The following is a 16,643-nucleotide window of genomic DNA, read 5'->3' on the forward strand; positions in this document are numbered from 1 at the left end:
GTTATTGCAGATCCTTCATCAACACCAGTAGATCTCATGGATAAAGGTACATTTCCCACAACAGAATCTACTGTAGCAGAACACAAACTGTTACAAGAAGAGTCATCAGCAAAAGATGAAGCAGCATTTGCACCTATGCCAGCAGAAGCGATAATAGAAGGTAATGTTAGACTTTGACTCAGAAGAATAACAGCTCCGCCAACACATCTCAAGGATTTCTTACTGGCAGGAATTGGAACACAAACAGTAAGGTAAATGGTGCATCAATGACAGAAAACAAAAATATGTTAACTGTTTTCTATCAAAACATGTGGGATTTAGGCAGCAAGCTAGGTAAGACAGAAGTCCTTCTGAATGACTGTTTAAAAGAAACTGCAATGGAAACTCCAGGTAGTAATATCTACAATGTAGGAAAAGATAGATTGCTACTTACCATAAAGGCTCAAACTGACCTACAGGAGAGAGTGACAGTAGCTGCAGAAGACTCAAACAAGTCTGTGTGTTTTAATTGTGCCTGTCTGCAATGTGATGTGTCTTTGCTATGGTAAGTAGCAGTCAGTCTTTTCCCACATTGTTAAAAGAAACTGCAGTCTTATGTTTACATGAGCATTAGTTAAAAGAGATGCCACATGTACTGTTGTTATTCATGAGATTGAAATTGTAAGTAAGTTCTGTAGAACTAACAGAAAAGGAGGTTGTACGTGCATATATGTTAGGTCAGGGCTAGACACAAAGGAAATTAAATATTATAATGTGAAGTGTGTGGAAAAAGACTTTGAATACTATGTATGTGAGTTAAACAAATTCAGAACAATTTTACTCTTTTCCTGTAAAACCTTGAAATGCTTCTGAATGAACTCAAACATCAAGTAAAAATACAATTGTGCTTGGAGAATTTAATGTTAATTTTAAAAATAACTGTACTAAATAATAACAACTGATCAATCTGTTCTTATAATACCACAGCTATAATATTTGAAGACAGTAGGTGTGTGGATGGATCTGAAACAATAACTGATCAAGTATTTGTCAAACAGAAGAAGTGAGAGCATATCACGAAAGTAATACATACTGGGTTATCGGATCATGAGGCAGTCATATTGATGTTAAATAATATAGCTTTTATGGATCTTGTGGCCTGTGATAAATACAGAGAGAAGGTATTAATTAATGAAGACAGCATATAACTTTTTTAATTGCATGTTAAAAATATAACTTGGGACATGGAATCAACCTGTGTCTCATTTCCTATCAAGCAAGTCTGATTTAAAATTAAAGCAAAGACATAGGTAAACCATGGAATAAAAAAATCAGTTGACACCCTTAGAAAGTTAAACAAATCTGCCAGAAATGCTATTACGTTAAAACCATAATGAAAATTTACAGATAATTATATAAGAAAGTTATGATAGCCACCAAGAAACTTAATAATGGCTCAAACATCAGGAAAGGTAGCAACAAAATAAAATCAACCTGGGAGTTAATAAATAGGAATAGAGGTAAGCAAAAAAATAAAAAATAAATAATAAATAGGAATAGAGGTAAGCAAAAAAATAAAAAAATAAATAAATAAAATAAAATAAAAAAACAGTTTTATTATTAAAAGTCAATGGAAGACTGTTGAGGGTCCACTGCAGATAGCCAACATATTCAACAAACATTACACAAATTTACCAGCAAAACAAATTCAAAGTAAGTGTAATTTCAGCTCAAGAGTGCAACTCCCCATGAATGATAAAACTACATTTCTACATCCGGTTACTGCATTAGAGGTATGAAATGCTATAAATAAATTAAAAAAATAGAATGTCATCTGGTAGTTATGGGATTCCATACCACGTAATAAAGCACGGTGCAAGCAAGATACATAGACTCCCAACTTGTTGACATCATTAATGTATCATTTATTAGCCAGCAAATAATTATAAATTTTTCCTAGAAAAAGTAAAATATTTGATTGCTAAGCCAATTTACAAGAATGGTAACCAGTCCGATGTTATCAATTGCTGACCTATATCGCTGTTGTCTGGATTTTCAACAGTAATAGAAAGCATAATGCATTAAAGATTATCTCATTTTCTTAATAAAAATCAAATATTAGTTAATGAGCAAAATTATATTAGGAAAAATAGGTCAACTGATAGTGCAGTGTATAACTTTTTAAAATTTATTATCAATTCCATAGACAAAAATGAATTAAACTGTAGTCTGTTTTTGGATCTATCTAAGGATTTGATGTCATTGACCATAATTCATTGCTCAGGAAGCTACACTGATATGGGATTCATGCAGTAGAATGTGATTGTTTCACATCCTATCTTCCCAACAGGTATCAAATGATAGAGATACAACAATAGGTAAAGTTTATTCATCAGCTTCCTAAAGAGTCATCAGGTATGGAGTGCCATGTGGCCCTGAACTGGGACCATTGCTGTTCAGAATATATATATACAAACCCAATCATCCCGGCCGCCCCATTGTAGCTGGTTACCAAGCCCCCACAGAACGTATCTCTGCCTACGTAGATCAACACCTTCAACCCATTACATGCAGTCTCCCGTCCTTCATCAAAGACACCAACCACTTCCTTGAACGCCTGGAATCCTTACCCAATCTGTTACCCCCGGAAACCATCCTTGTAACCATTGATGCCACTTCCTTATACACAAATATTCCGCACGTCCAGGGCCTCGCTGCGATGGAGCATTTCCTTTCACGCCGATCACCTGCCACCCTACCTAAAACCTCTTTCCTCATTACCTTAGCCAGCTTCATCCTGACCCACAACTTCTTCACTTTTGAAGGCCAGACATACCAACAATTAAAGGGAACAGCCATGGGTACCAGGATGGCCCCCTCGTATGCCAACCTATTCATGGGTCGCTTAGAGGAAGCCTTCTTGGTTACCCAGGTCTGCCAACCCAAAGTTTGGTACAGATTTATTGATGACATCTTCATGATCTGGACTCACAGTGAAGAAGAACTCCAGAATTTCCTCTCCAACCTCAACTCCTTTGGTTCCATCAGATTCACCTGGTCCTACTCCAAATCCCATGCCACTTTCCTTGACGTTGACCTCCACCTGTCCAATGGCCAACTTCACACGTCCGTCCACATCAAACCCACCAACAAGCAACAGTACCTCCATTATGACAGCTGCCACCCATTCCACATCAAACGGTCCCTTCCCTACAGCCTAGGTCTTCGTGGCAAACGAATCTGCTCCAGTCCGGAATCCCTGAAACACTACACCAACAACCTGACAACAGCTTTCGCATCCCGCAACTACCCTCCCGGCCTGGTACAGAAGCAAATAACCAGAGCCACTTCCTCATCCCCTCAAACCCAGAATCCCCCACAGAAGAACCACAAAAGTGCCCCACTTGTGACAGGATACTTTCCGGGACTGGACCAGACTCTGAATGTGGCTCTCCAGCAGGGATACGACTTCCTCAAATCCTGCCCTGAAATGAGATCCATCCTTCATGAAATCCTCCCCACTCCGCCAAGAGTGTCTTTCCGCCGTCCACCTAACCTTCGTAACCTGTTAGTTCATCCCTATGAAATCCCCAAACCACCTTCCCTACCCTCTGGCTCCTATCCTTGTAACCGCCCCCGGTGCAAAACCTGTCCCATGCACCCTCCCACCACCACCTACTCCAGTCCTGTAACCCGGAAGGTGTACACGATCAAAGGCAGAGCCACGTGTGAAAACACCCACGTGATTTACCAACTGACCTGCCTACACTGTGATGCATTCTATGTGGGAATGACCAGCAACAAACTGTCCATTCGCATGAATGGACACAGGCAGACAGTGTTTGTTGGTAATGAGGATCACCCTGTGGCTAAACATGCCTTGGTGCACAGCCAGCACATCTTGGCACAGTGTTACACCGTCCGGGTTATCTGGATACTTCCCACCAACACCAACCTATCCGAACTCCGGAGATGGGAACTTGCCCTTCAGTATATCCTCTCTTCTCGTTATCCGCCAGGCCTCAATCTCCGCTAATTTCCAGTTGCCGCCACTCATACCTCACCTGTCTCTCAACAACTTCTTTGCCTCTACTCTTCCACCTCGACTGACATCTCTGCCCAAACTCTTTGTCTTTAAATATGTCTGCTTGTGTCTGTATGTGTGGATGGATATGTGTGTGTGTGCGAGTGTATACCTGTCCTTTTTTCCCCCTAAGGTAAGTCTTTCCGCTCCCGGGATTGGAATGACTCCTTACCCTCTCCCTTAAAACCCACATCCTTTCGTCTTTCCCTCTCCTTCCCTCTTTCCTGATGAGGCAACAGTTTGTTGCGAAAGCTTGAATTTTGTGTGTATATTTGTGTTTGTTTGTGTGTCTATCGACCTGCCAGCGCTTTTGTTTGGTAAGTCTCATCATCTTTCTTTTTATATATATATATATATATATATATATATATATATATATATATATATATATATATATATATATATATATAAAAATCGCTTGCTAAGCCATATATCAGCAGCAAATACAATATTGTTTACCAATGCCAGTCTGTTTGTTAAAGCTATGGACAAAGCTGACCTACAGGAAACAATGACAGTAGCTGCAGAAGAATCAAACAAATTGTTTAGGGATAACAAATTAATTGTGAATGACAAGAAAACAGCTTGGATAAACTTCAGACATATAACAAACTAACTAAGAACCAACGTAACAGCATTACTTGGGCTGTGTAAAATAGAGCAAACTCTCTATACTAAATTTTTAGGAGTATGGCTGTATGTGGGAGAAATGTATAGAAATGTTAAACAAAAAATTAATTCAGTAATGTTATGTTGCTAGAATGCAAAAAAAATCCTGTAGAATTGATGCAGTGTTCTGTTCGTATGTTGCACTCATTCTTAGCAGGTTAAGATATGGCATCTTATTTTGGGGAAATACTAGTCTGATGAAACACACATTTATGCTGCAAAACAGAGTAATAAGAATAATAAAAGGGGTGACACATAGATAACCATATAAAAGGACCTAAAATTCAAGACTTGCCATGACTTGATGAAAGTATGTGTTTTCTGAAGCCACACCAGTAATATTATGTTTGAAACCATCAAGTCCAAAACTTCAAAATGAGAAACAGAAGTGATTTTCGTGGTGAAATTCACACAAAAATGGTCTTTATCTGCCTAAAATCTGTTTAGTGAATTAGCAATGAAAATTAAAAGTCATCAAAATTCCACATATTTAAAAAATAACTCAAAAAATACTAATTAACAAGAGTTTTTTTGGTGTCAAGGAATACTTGAGCCACCAGCATTCAATACAGATTAGTTTATTTCCTTTATCATACTGATCTGAAGTGCCTGCTTCAAAAATATACTGTAGTCACTTATTATTCTAATTCAGTGAATTATGACTGTTGTTATGTGTATGGTTTCATGTTATATGTAGAAATATTTTATTGGCCAGCATATAACTGTAAATCTTTCTTATCATATTATCTATATAAGATCATGTATGACAAATCCTATATCATTTTATAAGGATGAGATACAAGGATGACAAATAAATAAGAGCTTATGTTCACAAAATACTTACAGTATCAATTAGCACAACATGATCTGTGTGAGGCAGATTTTGAATCTGATGTGTCACAAGTACTCGTGTTTTATTTTTCAAAAATTTTACAATGCATTCCTCAAAGAGATGTTTTCCCACATGAGTGTCCACTGCTGACAGTGGATCATCAAGAAGATATATGTCTGCATCACGATAAACAGCCCTGTAATATACAAGCACTCAGTTTATCTTGTAATCAGGCAACAGCAGAAAAATAAATGGTTGCAAACAAAATGGAATGATTTGTTTGCCAAGTTAAATGCATTTATACTTGACATTTATGTATAATAAATGAATGTATAAATAGATGCATGTTTTCAGAGCAGCTATTTTGTGCACAAGAAACTAATGGAAAGTCATGTCAAAATGTAACAACCATGGTATGCATTCAGAATTACACTTCAGGCCTACTCATTCATCATTGATTTCTACCCATATCACTCAAAAGAGGTGTATTTGTTTAGATCGACTGTGTGGGACTTTATTCCTTTTTCCTCATCATATAGTGCAGATGCTGAGTCATAGATAGGCACAACAAAAAGACTGTCATAAATATAGCTTTCAGCCAGTAAGGCCTTCATCAAAATTAGACAACAATCACACACATACACACTCACACAAACGCAACTCACACACACATGACTGTAGTCTCAGGCTTCTGAGGCCACACTGCCCTTGTATGCTACATTCCATCCTGGATTTTCCATTGTTGGACCTCCTTTCCTCATGTAATACCTACAGTAATGTCATACTAAAGTGTATCCACATAAGCGCATATTTTTAACTTCTGTGACATCCAAGCAATGATCAGCTCATGTCATCAAATGAGCACTGGAACTAGGTAACATCCTCGTGTCATGTAATCGACACAATTTGAACAACCTGTTACCAGTTATGCCACACCTTCTGAACATCAACATATTCCAGACATTTCACTGCAAACCACCAACACTGCTGTTACTGTGGAATCAACAGGGGGAAGCAGTATTTAACCATGACCAAAACAGCTGATCATCATTCAGCCAACTGGGCAATATGTGATGCCTTGTCTGTGTTGAGTGGAGCCATCACTGTAACTCTCAGCTCACTGGTTTGCAAACCAACAACCACTGCCTGTTTTCCCAGCCTGGATGGCCAACAATCTGCCAGTCAGTTGCTCCCTGACTGATCAATCAATCAATCAATCAATCAATCATGTAGTGAAATGACCAGCACCTGCTGCCTGGTTTGGCCTCATTACAGTTTTGATCTCTGACTTCTGCTTCAAGTTCTCCAATAGTTTCTTCCTATTACATCAAATATGTAACTGAAGTTATGGTTCACAATGTTACTAGCACCCTCAATAATCACTAAATGATCATCTTTAGTTAGATTGTCCCCAAGGGAGACTAAATCACAGGCGACATTGCTTAGCTCTACACTTGGCTTGAAGTACTAGGTACTTAGTATATACTATCCAAAAAGATCCGATTTTGCCTTTCCTCTCTATTGGCTGCCCCCAAGAACATTATTGGTCTTTACTAGTCTCAGCTTGAACCTTTTTCATCATCTTGTCAGACTGTGTTGTTCACAGTCTACAGAGTGATGAAGCCATTAAAGACATGTAGCCTAAGGTTAGCAGATTTACATTATCTGTTAAACATCGTGCCTAATTTTGCAGGATTGCCCACAGACCGGTCATCTACAAATTCCTAATGTTTATACTCTCACACTCAAAAATTGTAACTCATTGAATACCTATGAGAATGGTTCATTCTATATAATTCTGTCTGTTGATGTTTGAAGCATTAGAATAAAATGTGTTGGATACAGGTTTCAAATTTCCATGATTTCATTAAATTGTTAAATGTGCTGGGCAGAAGATTAGGTGGATCCTCCTCTGTATCCTGTCTAACCTACTGTTTCTTATCTCTTTGTTGATGGGTCATTATTTTCCCTGAGAAATTTCTGACCATATATTTTATATATTAGCTCACAAAGCTTTAAAATGGATGCTGGAGGCCCTTTGCTGCCCAACCCTATCCCAGACATTTTTAATGGGTGACAGGCTGTTTCAAGGTGCAGGGTGGGCAGGGGGTCTTGGCAGTCATTTTTTCAATAAGGCTGGCATGTTTATCACTACATGTGGTCTGGTAATGTACCACTCAACAATACACGGTAAATTAGATTATTACCTCTGACTCTACGACTGTAATGTAGCATCTGCTGTTCAAAATGTACTCAATGTAAAGAATCTAAGATAATCTGTTGTTCATGATAAAGGATGACAGCCAAAACAGTTGCAGGATAAAAATTTATTAAAATTCTTGACCAAGGTTTCGGTATATATAAATATACCTTCATCAGAAGTAAAAAATCTAAAATTACATCATGCAATGGAGATTAATAAAACAATTGTGCCAAAGGCGTCGTCAATAATTAAGACATCTTCTCCATTTGTACAACATGACAATGTGCACAGGGTCAATGGGAACAGTTTAGCACCAGTACTTCACCTATGAACTGCAACTGTTTTCGCTGTCATCCTTTATCGTGAAGAATTTCAACAGTTGCTGTTGCAGCCATGTGTAAAATCTTGAAATAATCTGTTGTATTGAATGATGTCCTAAACCTCTCAGTAAAGAGAGGTCAAGTTCACATGTTCTGTACATTGACATCCTATCCAGTTGCATTTGACTTTCATTCACTATTTCACTCAACAATGCAGGCTGCCAGGTAGTGGTTACCATGGTACAGTTTAACACATATCTGGTTCTCACTGTAGGACATGTCGCTGCGAAATTCTTGGAAAAATTACATTTTGTCACTTAGACTGCTAGCACTAGTGTATTGTCCTCATATTTGTGATTTCTGCATAATGGAAGCCACCACAAATGTGTGCAACTAGGACATCCCATAGCAGCCAGACCCGAATCATTGTTGCACAAAAGTCCACATGAGTATAGTGCTCCAGGCTCAAGCCAATACTTTGGCCAAAAATATTTAGTCTAACACAGGCATACAGCTATGAAGACAGTCAAGTACTCTGATTACAATGTATGGTGGCTGCACTCAACTGTATTATTCCCACTGGTGCTATACATCCATCACTGACTTGGTATGATGCTTTTATGCCACAGTATGACAAACTCATTTCCTTAAGAGTAATCTCTCTGCCCCCTGCTATCCTGATGCAATCTTTCACACCAGTGACCAATGAGGCATGATTGTCCTTGCTTTCACTGATGCCTGTTTAATGATGCCACTTGTAATAACTGACATTACTTGTCACCATAGATGAGGCACTACTAGGCCGGGATCTACGTCACCTCTGTGTAATCTACATCTACCTCTATACTCTGACCGAGCGAGGTGGCGCAGTGGTTAGCACACTGGACTCGCATTTGGGAGGACGACGGTTCAATCCCGTCTCCAGCCATCCTGATTTAGGTTTTCCGTGATTTCCCTAAATCATTTCAGACAAATGCCGGGATGGTTCCTTTGAAAGGGCACAGCCGATTTCCTTCCCCATCCTTCCCTAACCCGAGCTTGCGCTCCGTCTCTAATGACCTCGTTGTCGACGGGACGTTAAACAACACTAACCTAACCTCTATACTCTGAAAACCACTGTGAACTGCATTGCAGAAGTACTTCTTATTGCACCAGCTGCTATGGCTTCTTCAAGCACCTTCAAGCATCTGTCAGTTCAATTTTTCCAACATCTCATGACATTCTTTCGTGGCAAGCAAATCTGTGATACTTCGTGCTGCCCTTCTTTATATACATTTTAGCCAAGAAAATTTTTAACAAAGTATCATTTGGTATAGGTTTAGTGATATTCTCAGATGGGTCACACAAGTGATGTGTAAGTAATCTCCTTTGTAAACTGACAGAATGTTCTTAGTATGCTGGCAACGAACTGAGGCCTGCCACCTCCATTATCCATGACTGAGCTAATGTGATCATTTTATTTCATATCACTGTAATTTGTTAGACCCAAGTATATGCACAAGTAGATCGACTTTGATTGTCACTCATTGATCATGCAGTCATAGTTTAGTAATTTTTTGCACTTAGAGAAGTGCACAGTTTAACATTTCCAAACATTTGATGCAAGTTACAAATCTTTGTATGACTTTGAAATTTTACCCAGATCTGATGGAATATTTGTGCAGCTCAATCAGTTATCATTAGTACATTGTCCTGTATACCTTCCTGGTCTGGAATTGTTGTATCCTGGCCTAAAATTGATCTCAGTTTTACTCTGTAGAAACTGCACGATTCATGACCTATGCCACTGTCATTGTTAGGCAGTGCTAAAGAGCTACCACAGTCTGCATAAGGAGTCATACACATGTACATTGGTGGTCTCCATTATAGCATGTGGAGCATATTTCAGAACATTTCATTTCAGGTCATGTATGACAACTTGGCCACAATTTGGTCACATCAGAAAACATTTGGTCCATTCTCTCTGGGTGGTGGAATATTCACTGTCTTTGTTTGTATGTGTTTTGCATGTAAAAGAGATTAAATTAGACTTACACGCACTGGTACTATGTGGGGCTGTCCTAGGTGGTTCACTGGAAAATGGACTATGGAGTTCCAAATAACTAACATGTTGTTGTTGTGGTCTTCAGTCCTAAGACTGGTTTGATGCAGCTCTCCATGCTACTCTATCCTGTGCAAGCTTCTTCATCTCCCAGTACCTACTGCAGCCTACATCCTTCTGAATCTGCTTAGTGTATTCATCTCTTGGTCTCCCTCTACAATTTTTACCCTCCATGCTGCCCTCCAATACTAAATTGGTGATCCCTCGATGTCTCAGAACATGTCCTACCAACCAATCCCTTCTTCTAGTCAAGTTGTGCCACAAGCTCCTATTCTCCCCAATTCTATTCAATACCTCCTCATTATTTATGTGATCTACCCATTTAATCTTCAGCATTCTTCTGTAGCACCACATTTCAAAAGCTTCTATTCTCTTCTTGTCTAAACTATTTATCGTCCACGTTTCACTTCCATACATGGCTACACTCCATACAAATACTTTCAGAACGACTTCCTGACACTTAAATCTATACTCGATGTTAACAAATTTTTCTTCTTCAGAAATGATTTCCTTGCCATTGCCAGTCTACATTTTATATCCTCCCTACTTCGACCATCATCAGTTATTTTGCTCCCCAAATAGGAAAACTCCTTTACTTTAAGTGTCTCATTTCCTAATCTAATTCCCTCAGCATCACCCAACTTAATTCGACTACATTCCATTATCCTCATTTTTCTTTTGTTGATGTTCATCTTATACCCTCCCTTCAAGACACTGTCCATTCCGTTCAACTGCTCTTCCAAGTGCTTTGCAATCTCTGACAGAATTACAATGTCATCGGCGAACCTCAAAGTTTTTATTTCTTCTCCATGGATTTTAATACCTACTCCAAACTATCCTTTTGTTTCCTTTATTGCTTGCTCAATATACAGATGGAATAACATCGGGGAGAGGCTACAACCCTGTCTCACTCCCTTCCCAACCGCTGCTTCCCTTTCAGGCCCCTCAACTCTTATAACTGCCATCTGGTTTCTGTACAAATTGTAAATAGCCCTTCGCTCCCTATATTTTACCCCTGCCACCTTCAGAATTTGAAAGAGAGTATTCCAATCAACATTGTCAAAAGTTTTCTCTAAGTCTACAAATGCTAGAAACGTAGGTTTGCCTTTCCTTAATCTTTCTTCTAAGATAAGTCGTAGGGTCAGTATTGTCTCACATGTTCCAGTATTTCTACGGAATCCAAACTGATCTTCCCCAAGGTTGGCTTCTACCAGTTTTTCCATTCATCTGTAAAGAATCCGTGTTAGTATTTTGCAGCTGTGACTTATTAAACTGATAGTTCAGTAATTTTCACATCTGTCAACACCTGCTTTCTTTGGGATTGGAATTATTATATTCTTCTTGAAGTCTGAGGGTATTTCGCCTGTCTCATACATCTTGCTCACCAGATGGTAGAGTTTTGTCAGGACTGGCTCTCCCAGGGCCATCAGTAATTCTAATGGAATGTTGTCTACTCCCGGTGCCTTGTTTCGACTCAGGTCTTTCAGTGCTCTGTCAAACGCTTCACGCAGTATCGTATCTCCCATTTAATCTACTTTTGCATCATCTTCCATTTCCATAATATTGTCCTGAAGTACATCGCCCTTGTATAGACCCCCTATATACTCCTTCTACCTTTCTGCTTTCCCTTCTTTGGTTAGAACTGGGTTTCCATCTGAGCTCTTGATACTCATACAAGTGGTTCTATTTTCTCCAAAGGTCTCTCTAATTTCCTGTAGGCAGTATCTATCTTACCCCTAGTGAGATAAGCCTCTAAATCCTTACATTTGACCTCTAGGCATGCCTGCTTAGCCATTTTGCATTTCCTGTCGATCTCATTTTTGAGACGTTTGTATTCCTTTTTGCCTGTTTCATTTACTGCATATTTATATTTTCTCCTTTCATCAATTAAATTCAATATTTCTTCTGTTACCCAAGGGTTTCTACTAGCCCTCGTCTTTTTACCTATTTGATCCTCTGCTGCCTTCACTATTTCATCCCTCAAAGCTACCCATTCTTCTTCTACTGTATTTCTTTCCCCCATTCCTGTCAATTGTTCCCTTATGCTCTCCCTGAAACTCTCTACAACCTCTGGTTCTTTCAGTTTATCCAGGTCCCATCTCCTTATATTCCCACCTTTTTGCAGTTTCTTAAGTTTTAATCTACAGTTCATAACCAATAGATTGTGGTCAGAGTCCACATCTGCCCCTGGAAATGTCTTACAATTTAAAACCTGGTTCCTAAATCTCTGTCTTACCATTATATAATCTATCTGATACCTTTAACTAACATAAATAGGCTAAAATGGGTAATGAAATAACTGCTTTGTAGAAATATACTTACACTACAATGAATGTTTATATGCAATATCTATTTACCCCTCCTTATGAGCAGAGAATCTGTCAATGGTGCATTTACTGAACTCTTTGATGCAGCATTTGAAGTCTTTCTTGATGAAGAGAAGGGCTAGTACTGTTAACCATTCATGACTCACAGTACTTTGCAGAATAGTTATTATTATGTTAAGAGGAGTGAAAAATTGCTCCATTTCAGATGGCACTGGAATGGTATTGTTTCACTTAAAGGCTTCTGCAAATTATTTTTGGGCAGCAATGCAAAAGTGCAGAAGTGGATCAGTATCTATGAGAGTTCTAAAAATCATTCTTAGTGTATAGTATCTGAAGCTCTATTCTCAGCTTATTGCGGTCAATGAAGAAACATGTTTCACAAGAGATCTGCAGCAACTTTTGTGGAAAATGACTTTTCACTTTTAAATAAAGTTGCAGTGATCAGATGCCTTTGAAGCCAAAGCATTCAGCAACCGTAACTGTGTCACACACTTCTTTACAGCAACAGCACTTAGAATTTTGTTTCCCCAACTCTATCTTGACAGTATGCAGCAGCTCTCTGCATGTGGAAACTGTGTCAACTATGCTACCACAGATACCCAGTATGGATCATTTGAAATGTTCTACTCCTTGTTGCACAGTCAGTGGATCAACTCATTTTTGTAATTGTCTGTACAATATGTCAACATGTGGCATAATATAATTGAATACAGACAACCAAAATTGAAATGCTGGGTGCTTCAATTTTGGGCAGAGCCCTCTTGCTTGAGTAATTGTAGTAGTTTGCCAAGATGCTCATGTTTCTTCACTTCTGTGGTAAATGACTGAGAGTGCCAATACTTCTTAAGAATCCAAGTCATTTTGCAAACAGTATTTTCTTTTGCAAACAACAAACACAGAAGACAGTTCAATATTCTTGTGATATCACAAACCACATATCCAGTCTACTTTCTTGTTAATGTCTAGTCTGAAAATTCTTACAGTTTCAAACAATGGAAAATCCAGGATGGAATGTAACAATATTGAGAAGGAAAGTTGCTACTCACCATAGAGCGGAGATGCTGAGTCGTAATAGGCACAACAAAAAGATTCATACTTCTGAGACTGCAGATGTGTGTACAAGTTGCATTTGCGCGCGCGCGTGTGTGTGTGTGTGTGTGTGTGTGTGTGTGTGTGTGTGTGTGTGTGTGTGTGTGTGTGTGTTTCTATTGCTTACAAAGGCCTTAATGGCCAAAAGCTATAATTGTGTGAACCTTATTATTGTGCCTATCGCGACTCAAAATTCTTACAGTTTCTTTACTTTTATTTTTGTTTTTCTTATCTGACTTGACTTCTGAAGTCAGTCTCCCTTGGATCTTGAAAAGTAGCTTATCTTTGAGTGACAGGAAAGAGAAATTAATATCCTTGAGCCTCTCCAATGAATTATCACACATATGACTTCACATTACAGATATGGAATCCTCTCACATGACAGACAGTAAAATCTGTTTAGTATTGATAACTTAGCTGCAACAAATGAAACTTCTTTTTTATTTTTTAGTATGGACCACTTTGATTTCTTTGTTGTTAGCAGGAACCACAAGGTTCAAGGAAAATAGCGCTCAGATTAAGTTATGAATGCACTGCGAGGCACAAGGTTAAAACAGCAACTAAAAACGACAACACTATAAAAGGCACATTAACAGGCAAGGGATTAAAAGAAAACAGCATAATCAAATGATCTTAGACAGGTTTGTCAAGTGGATAAAACGAAGAACGCGAGTAGCTTCTCCTGGGTCATCCGCTAAAATGTCATCCAGAGTACATGGCAGGCCAAGATCAATGAGCAGTGTATTAAAATTTGGACAGGACATTAAAATATGGCGTACCCTCAGCAATTGCCCACATGGGCAGAACGGCGCCAGCGCAGCCATCAGCAGATGGTGATGGCTGAACCGGCAGTGTCCAATCTGTAACCGGGCCAATATGATCTCCTGCCGAGAAGGGCGTGAAGAGGTCATCCAAGCCATGGGGAGAGGTTTCAAGGCCCAAAGCTTGTTTTCAGTAAGTGTAGACCAATCGGCATGCCACAGTGATAAAATGCGCTGACAAATGACCCTGCTAAAATCAGATGAAGGCACACAACAAGAAGCTGTCTGAGGCTGGAGGACCACAGCCATGGCCGCGCCATCTGCAGCTTCGTTCCCAGAGATACTGACATGGCCAAGAACCCACATAAAGGTAACCGGAGAACTGTTGTCCGCCAGCTGCTGAAGAGAGCATTGGATCCGGTGCATGAAAGGGTGAACTGGATACAGATCACTGAGGCTCTGGATGGTGCTCAGGGAATCAGAGCAGAAGACATAAGCAGAATGTTGGTGGCGGCAGATGTAAAGAACAGCCTGATAGAGGGCAAATAGCTCAGCTGTGAAGACCGGACAATGGCCACGGAGCCGGTATTTGAAATTGTGTGTCACAACAATAAAAGAACACCTGACACCGTCATTGGTCTTAGAGCCATCTGTATAAATGAAGATCATATTAATGAACTGCAAATGAAGTTCGACAAACCGTGAGCGGTATGCCGAAGCTGGAGTAACCTCCTTTGGGAGTGAGCTGAGGTCAAGGTGAATGCGAACCTGAACCTGGAGCCAAGGCGGCATTTGGCTCTCACCCACTCTAAAGGTTGCAGGGAGTGAAAAATCAAGGTCCTGAAGGAGGCAACAAAAGCAAACTCCAGGGGGTAGCAGGGCAGATTCATACAACCTGTATTGACAGTTGTGACAGTCATCAAAAAAGGAATGATAAGACGGGTGGTCAGGCATTGACAATAGTCGACAGGCATACTGACAAAGCAGTATATCGTGCTGGTAGGTGCCAATCTAAAAATAAGTTTTAATCACACTTTTAATACATTCATTAAACTCAAAAGTAGCATGCAGTAACAGTACTACATGGTCCAGTCACATTAACATGATCACCACCAATGTTCAACATCAATAACCACTCACAGCCAGCAGGTCACAGGCGCAGGGTACAGTGTGATCATTGTCATAATGCAGAGATGGAGCAATTTATTTGATGCCCAGAAGGGCATGGACATCGGCTTTCAAGCAAAGGGTGGAAGCATTTCCAAAATGGCTAAGCTTTTAAACTGTTTGCACACTGCCACAGTTAAAGTATACTGTGCATGGCAAAATAGTGCTGATCAAACCTGGCCCTGAGGCAACAGTGGTGCACCACGAGCCTTAGATGACAGAAATGAGCAACAGCTGTGGAGACAAGCACAGGTGTATAGACTGTTGAGCAACTGACTGCCCAGGTGAACCAAGGGGCCAACATCAGTCTCTGTTTAATGACCATTCAGTGAATGCTGTTGTGTTTGGGCCCCCACATCAGGCTCCTGTTTCGTGCACCCATGCTGACTGCTGTTCATTGGCAATGAAGACTGGAAATTGCACATCAGTACCACAACTGGATGTTCACTGAGTAGCAGCTGGTGGCCTTTTCAGATGAATCTCATTTAATCTCCATTGGACAGATGGCCAAAGGCATAAACAGCCCTTCAACAATTGTTGTAAGTATCCAGGCAGGAGGAGGAAGCATTATGATCTGTTGAATGTTTTTGCGGCACCCCATGGGTGATCTTGTTATTATGGAAGGCACACTAGATCAACACAAGTATGCATTTGCCCTTGGGGGCCATGTCCATCCCTACATGCAGTTTTTTTTCCCTCAGTGTTATGGCATCTACCAGCAGGACCATGCAATGTGTCACTCAGCTCACAATATACATGTTTGGCTCGATGAGCACCAGAAAGGGTTTGTAATACTCCTCTGACTACCAAATACTGAGGATTTAAACCCAATCAAAATTTTTGTGGGATCACCTCGATCAGGCTATTCTCACCATGGATCCTCAACTGAGAAACACAGTGCAGCTGGTGATTGCACTGGAATCTGGATGGCTCCATATCACTGTTGGTACCTTCAAGAAACTTGTTGACTCTCTTCCTGCACATCCATGCTGCAAAAGGTGGTTGTTCATGCTTTTGACAGGTGATCAAATTAGTGTGACTGGACTGTTATCATAATGGAAAACATAACATTTGTAGTACGAAATTAAATTCTGTTAGCATCAGTGTGATT

At 39.7% G+C, this 16,643-nt stretch overlaps 1 protein-coding gene across 3 annotated transcripts in view; it reads right to left on the reverse strand.

Moving 5' to 3' along the window:
• Positions 1-16,643, reverse strand: part of LOC126236240 (ATP-binding cassette sub-family C member 4-like) — a 352,061-nt gene that overhangs the window by 150,627 nt on the left and 184,791 nt on the right. For all 3 annotated transcript variants that reach the window (XM_049945384.1, XM_049945382.1, XM_049945383.1), the window contains one exon: positions 5,577-5,760. In XM_049945384.1, the coding sequence (XP_049801341.1) occupies positions 5,577-5,760 (184 nt within the window). The remainder of the gene's footprint in view (positions 1-5,576; positions 5,761-16,643) is intronic.

The sequence above is a fragment of the Schistocerca nitens genome, chromosome 2 (genome assembly GCF_023898315.1).
Source record: "Schistocerca nitens isolate TAMUIC-IGC-003100 chromosome 2, iqSchNite1.1, whole genome shotgun sequence".
Taxonomy (NCBI): domain Eukaryota; kingdom Metazoa; phylum Arthropoda; class Insecta; order Orthoptera; family Acrididae; genus Schistocerca; species Schistocerca nitens.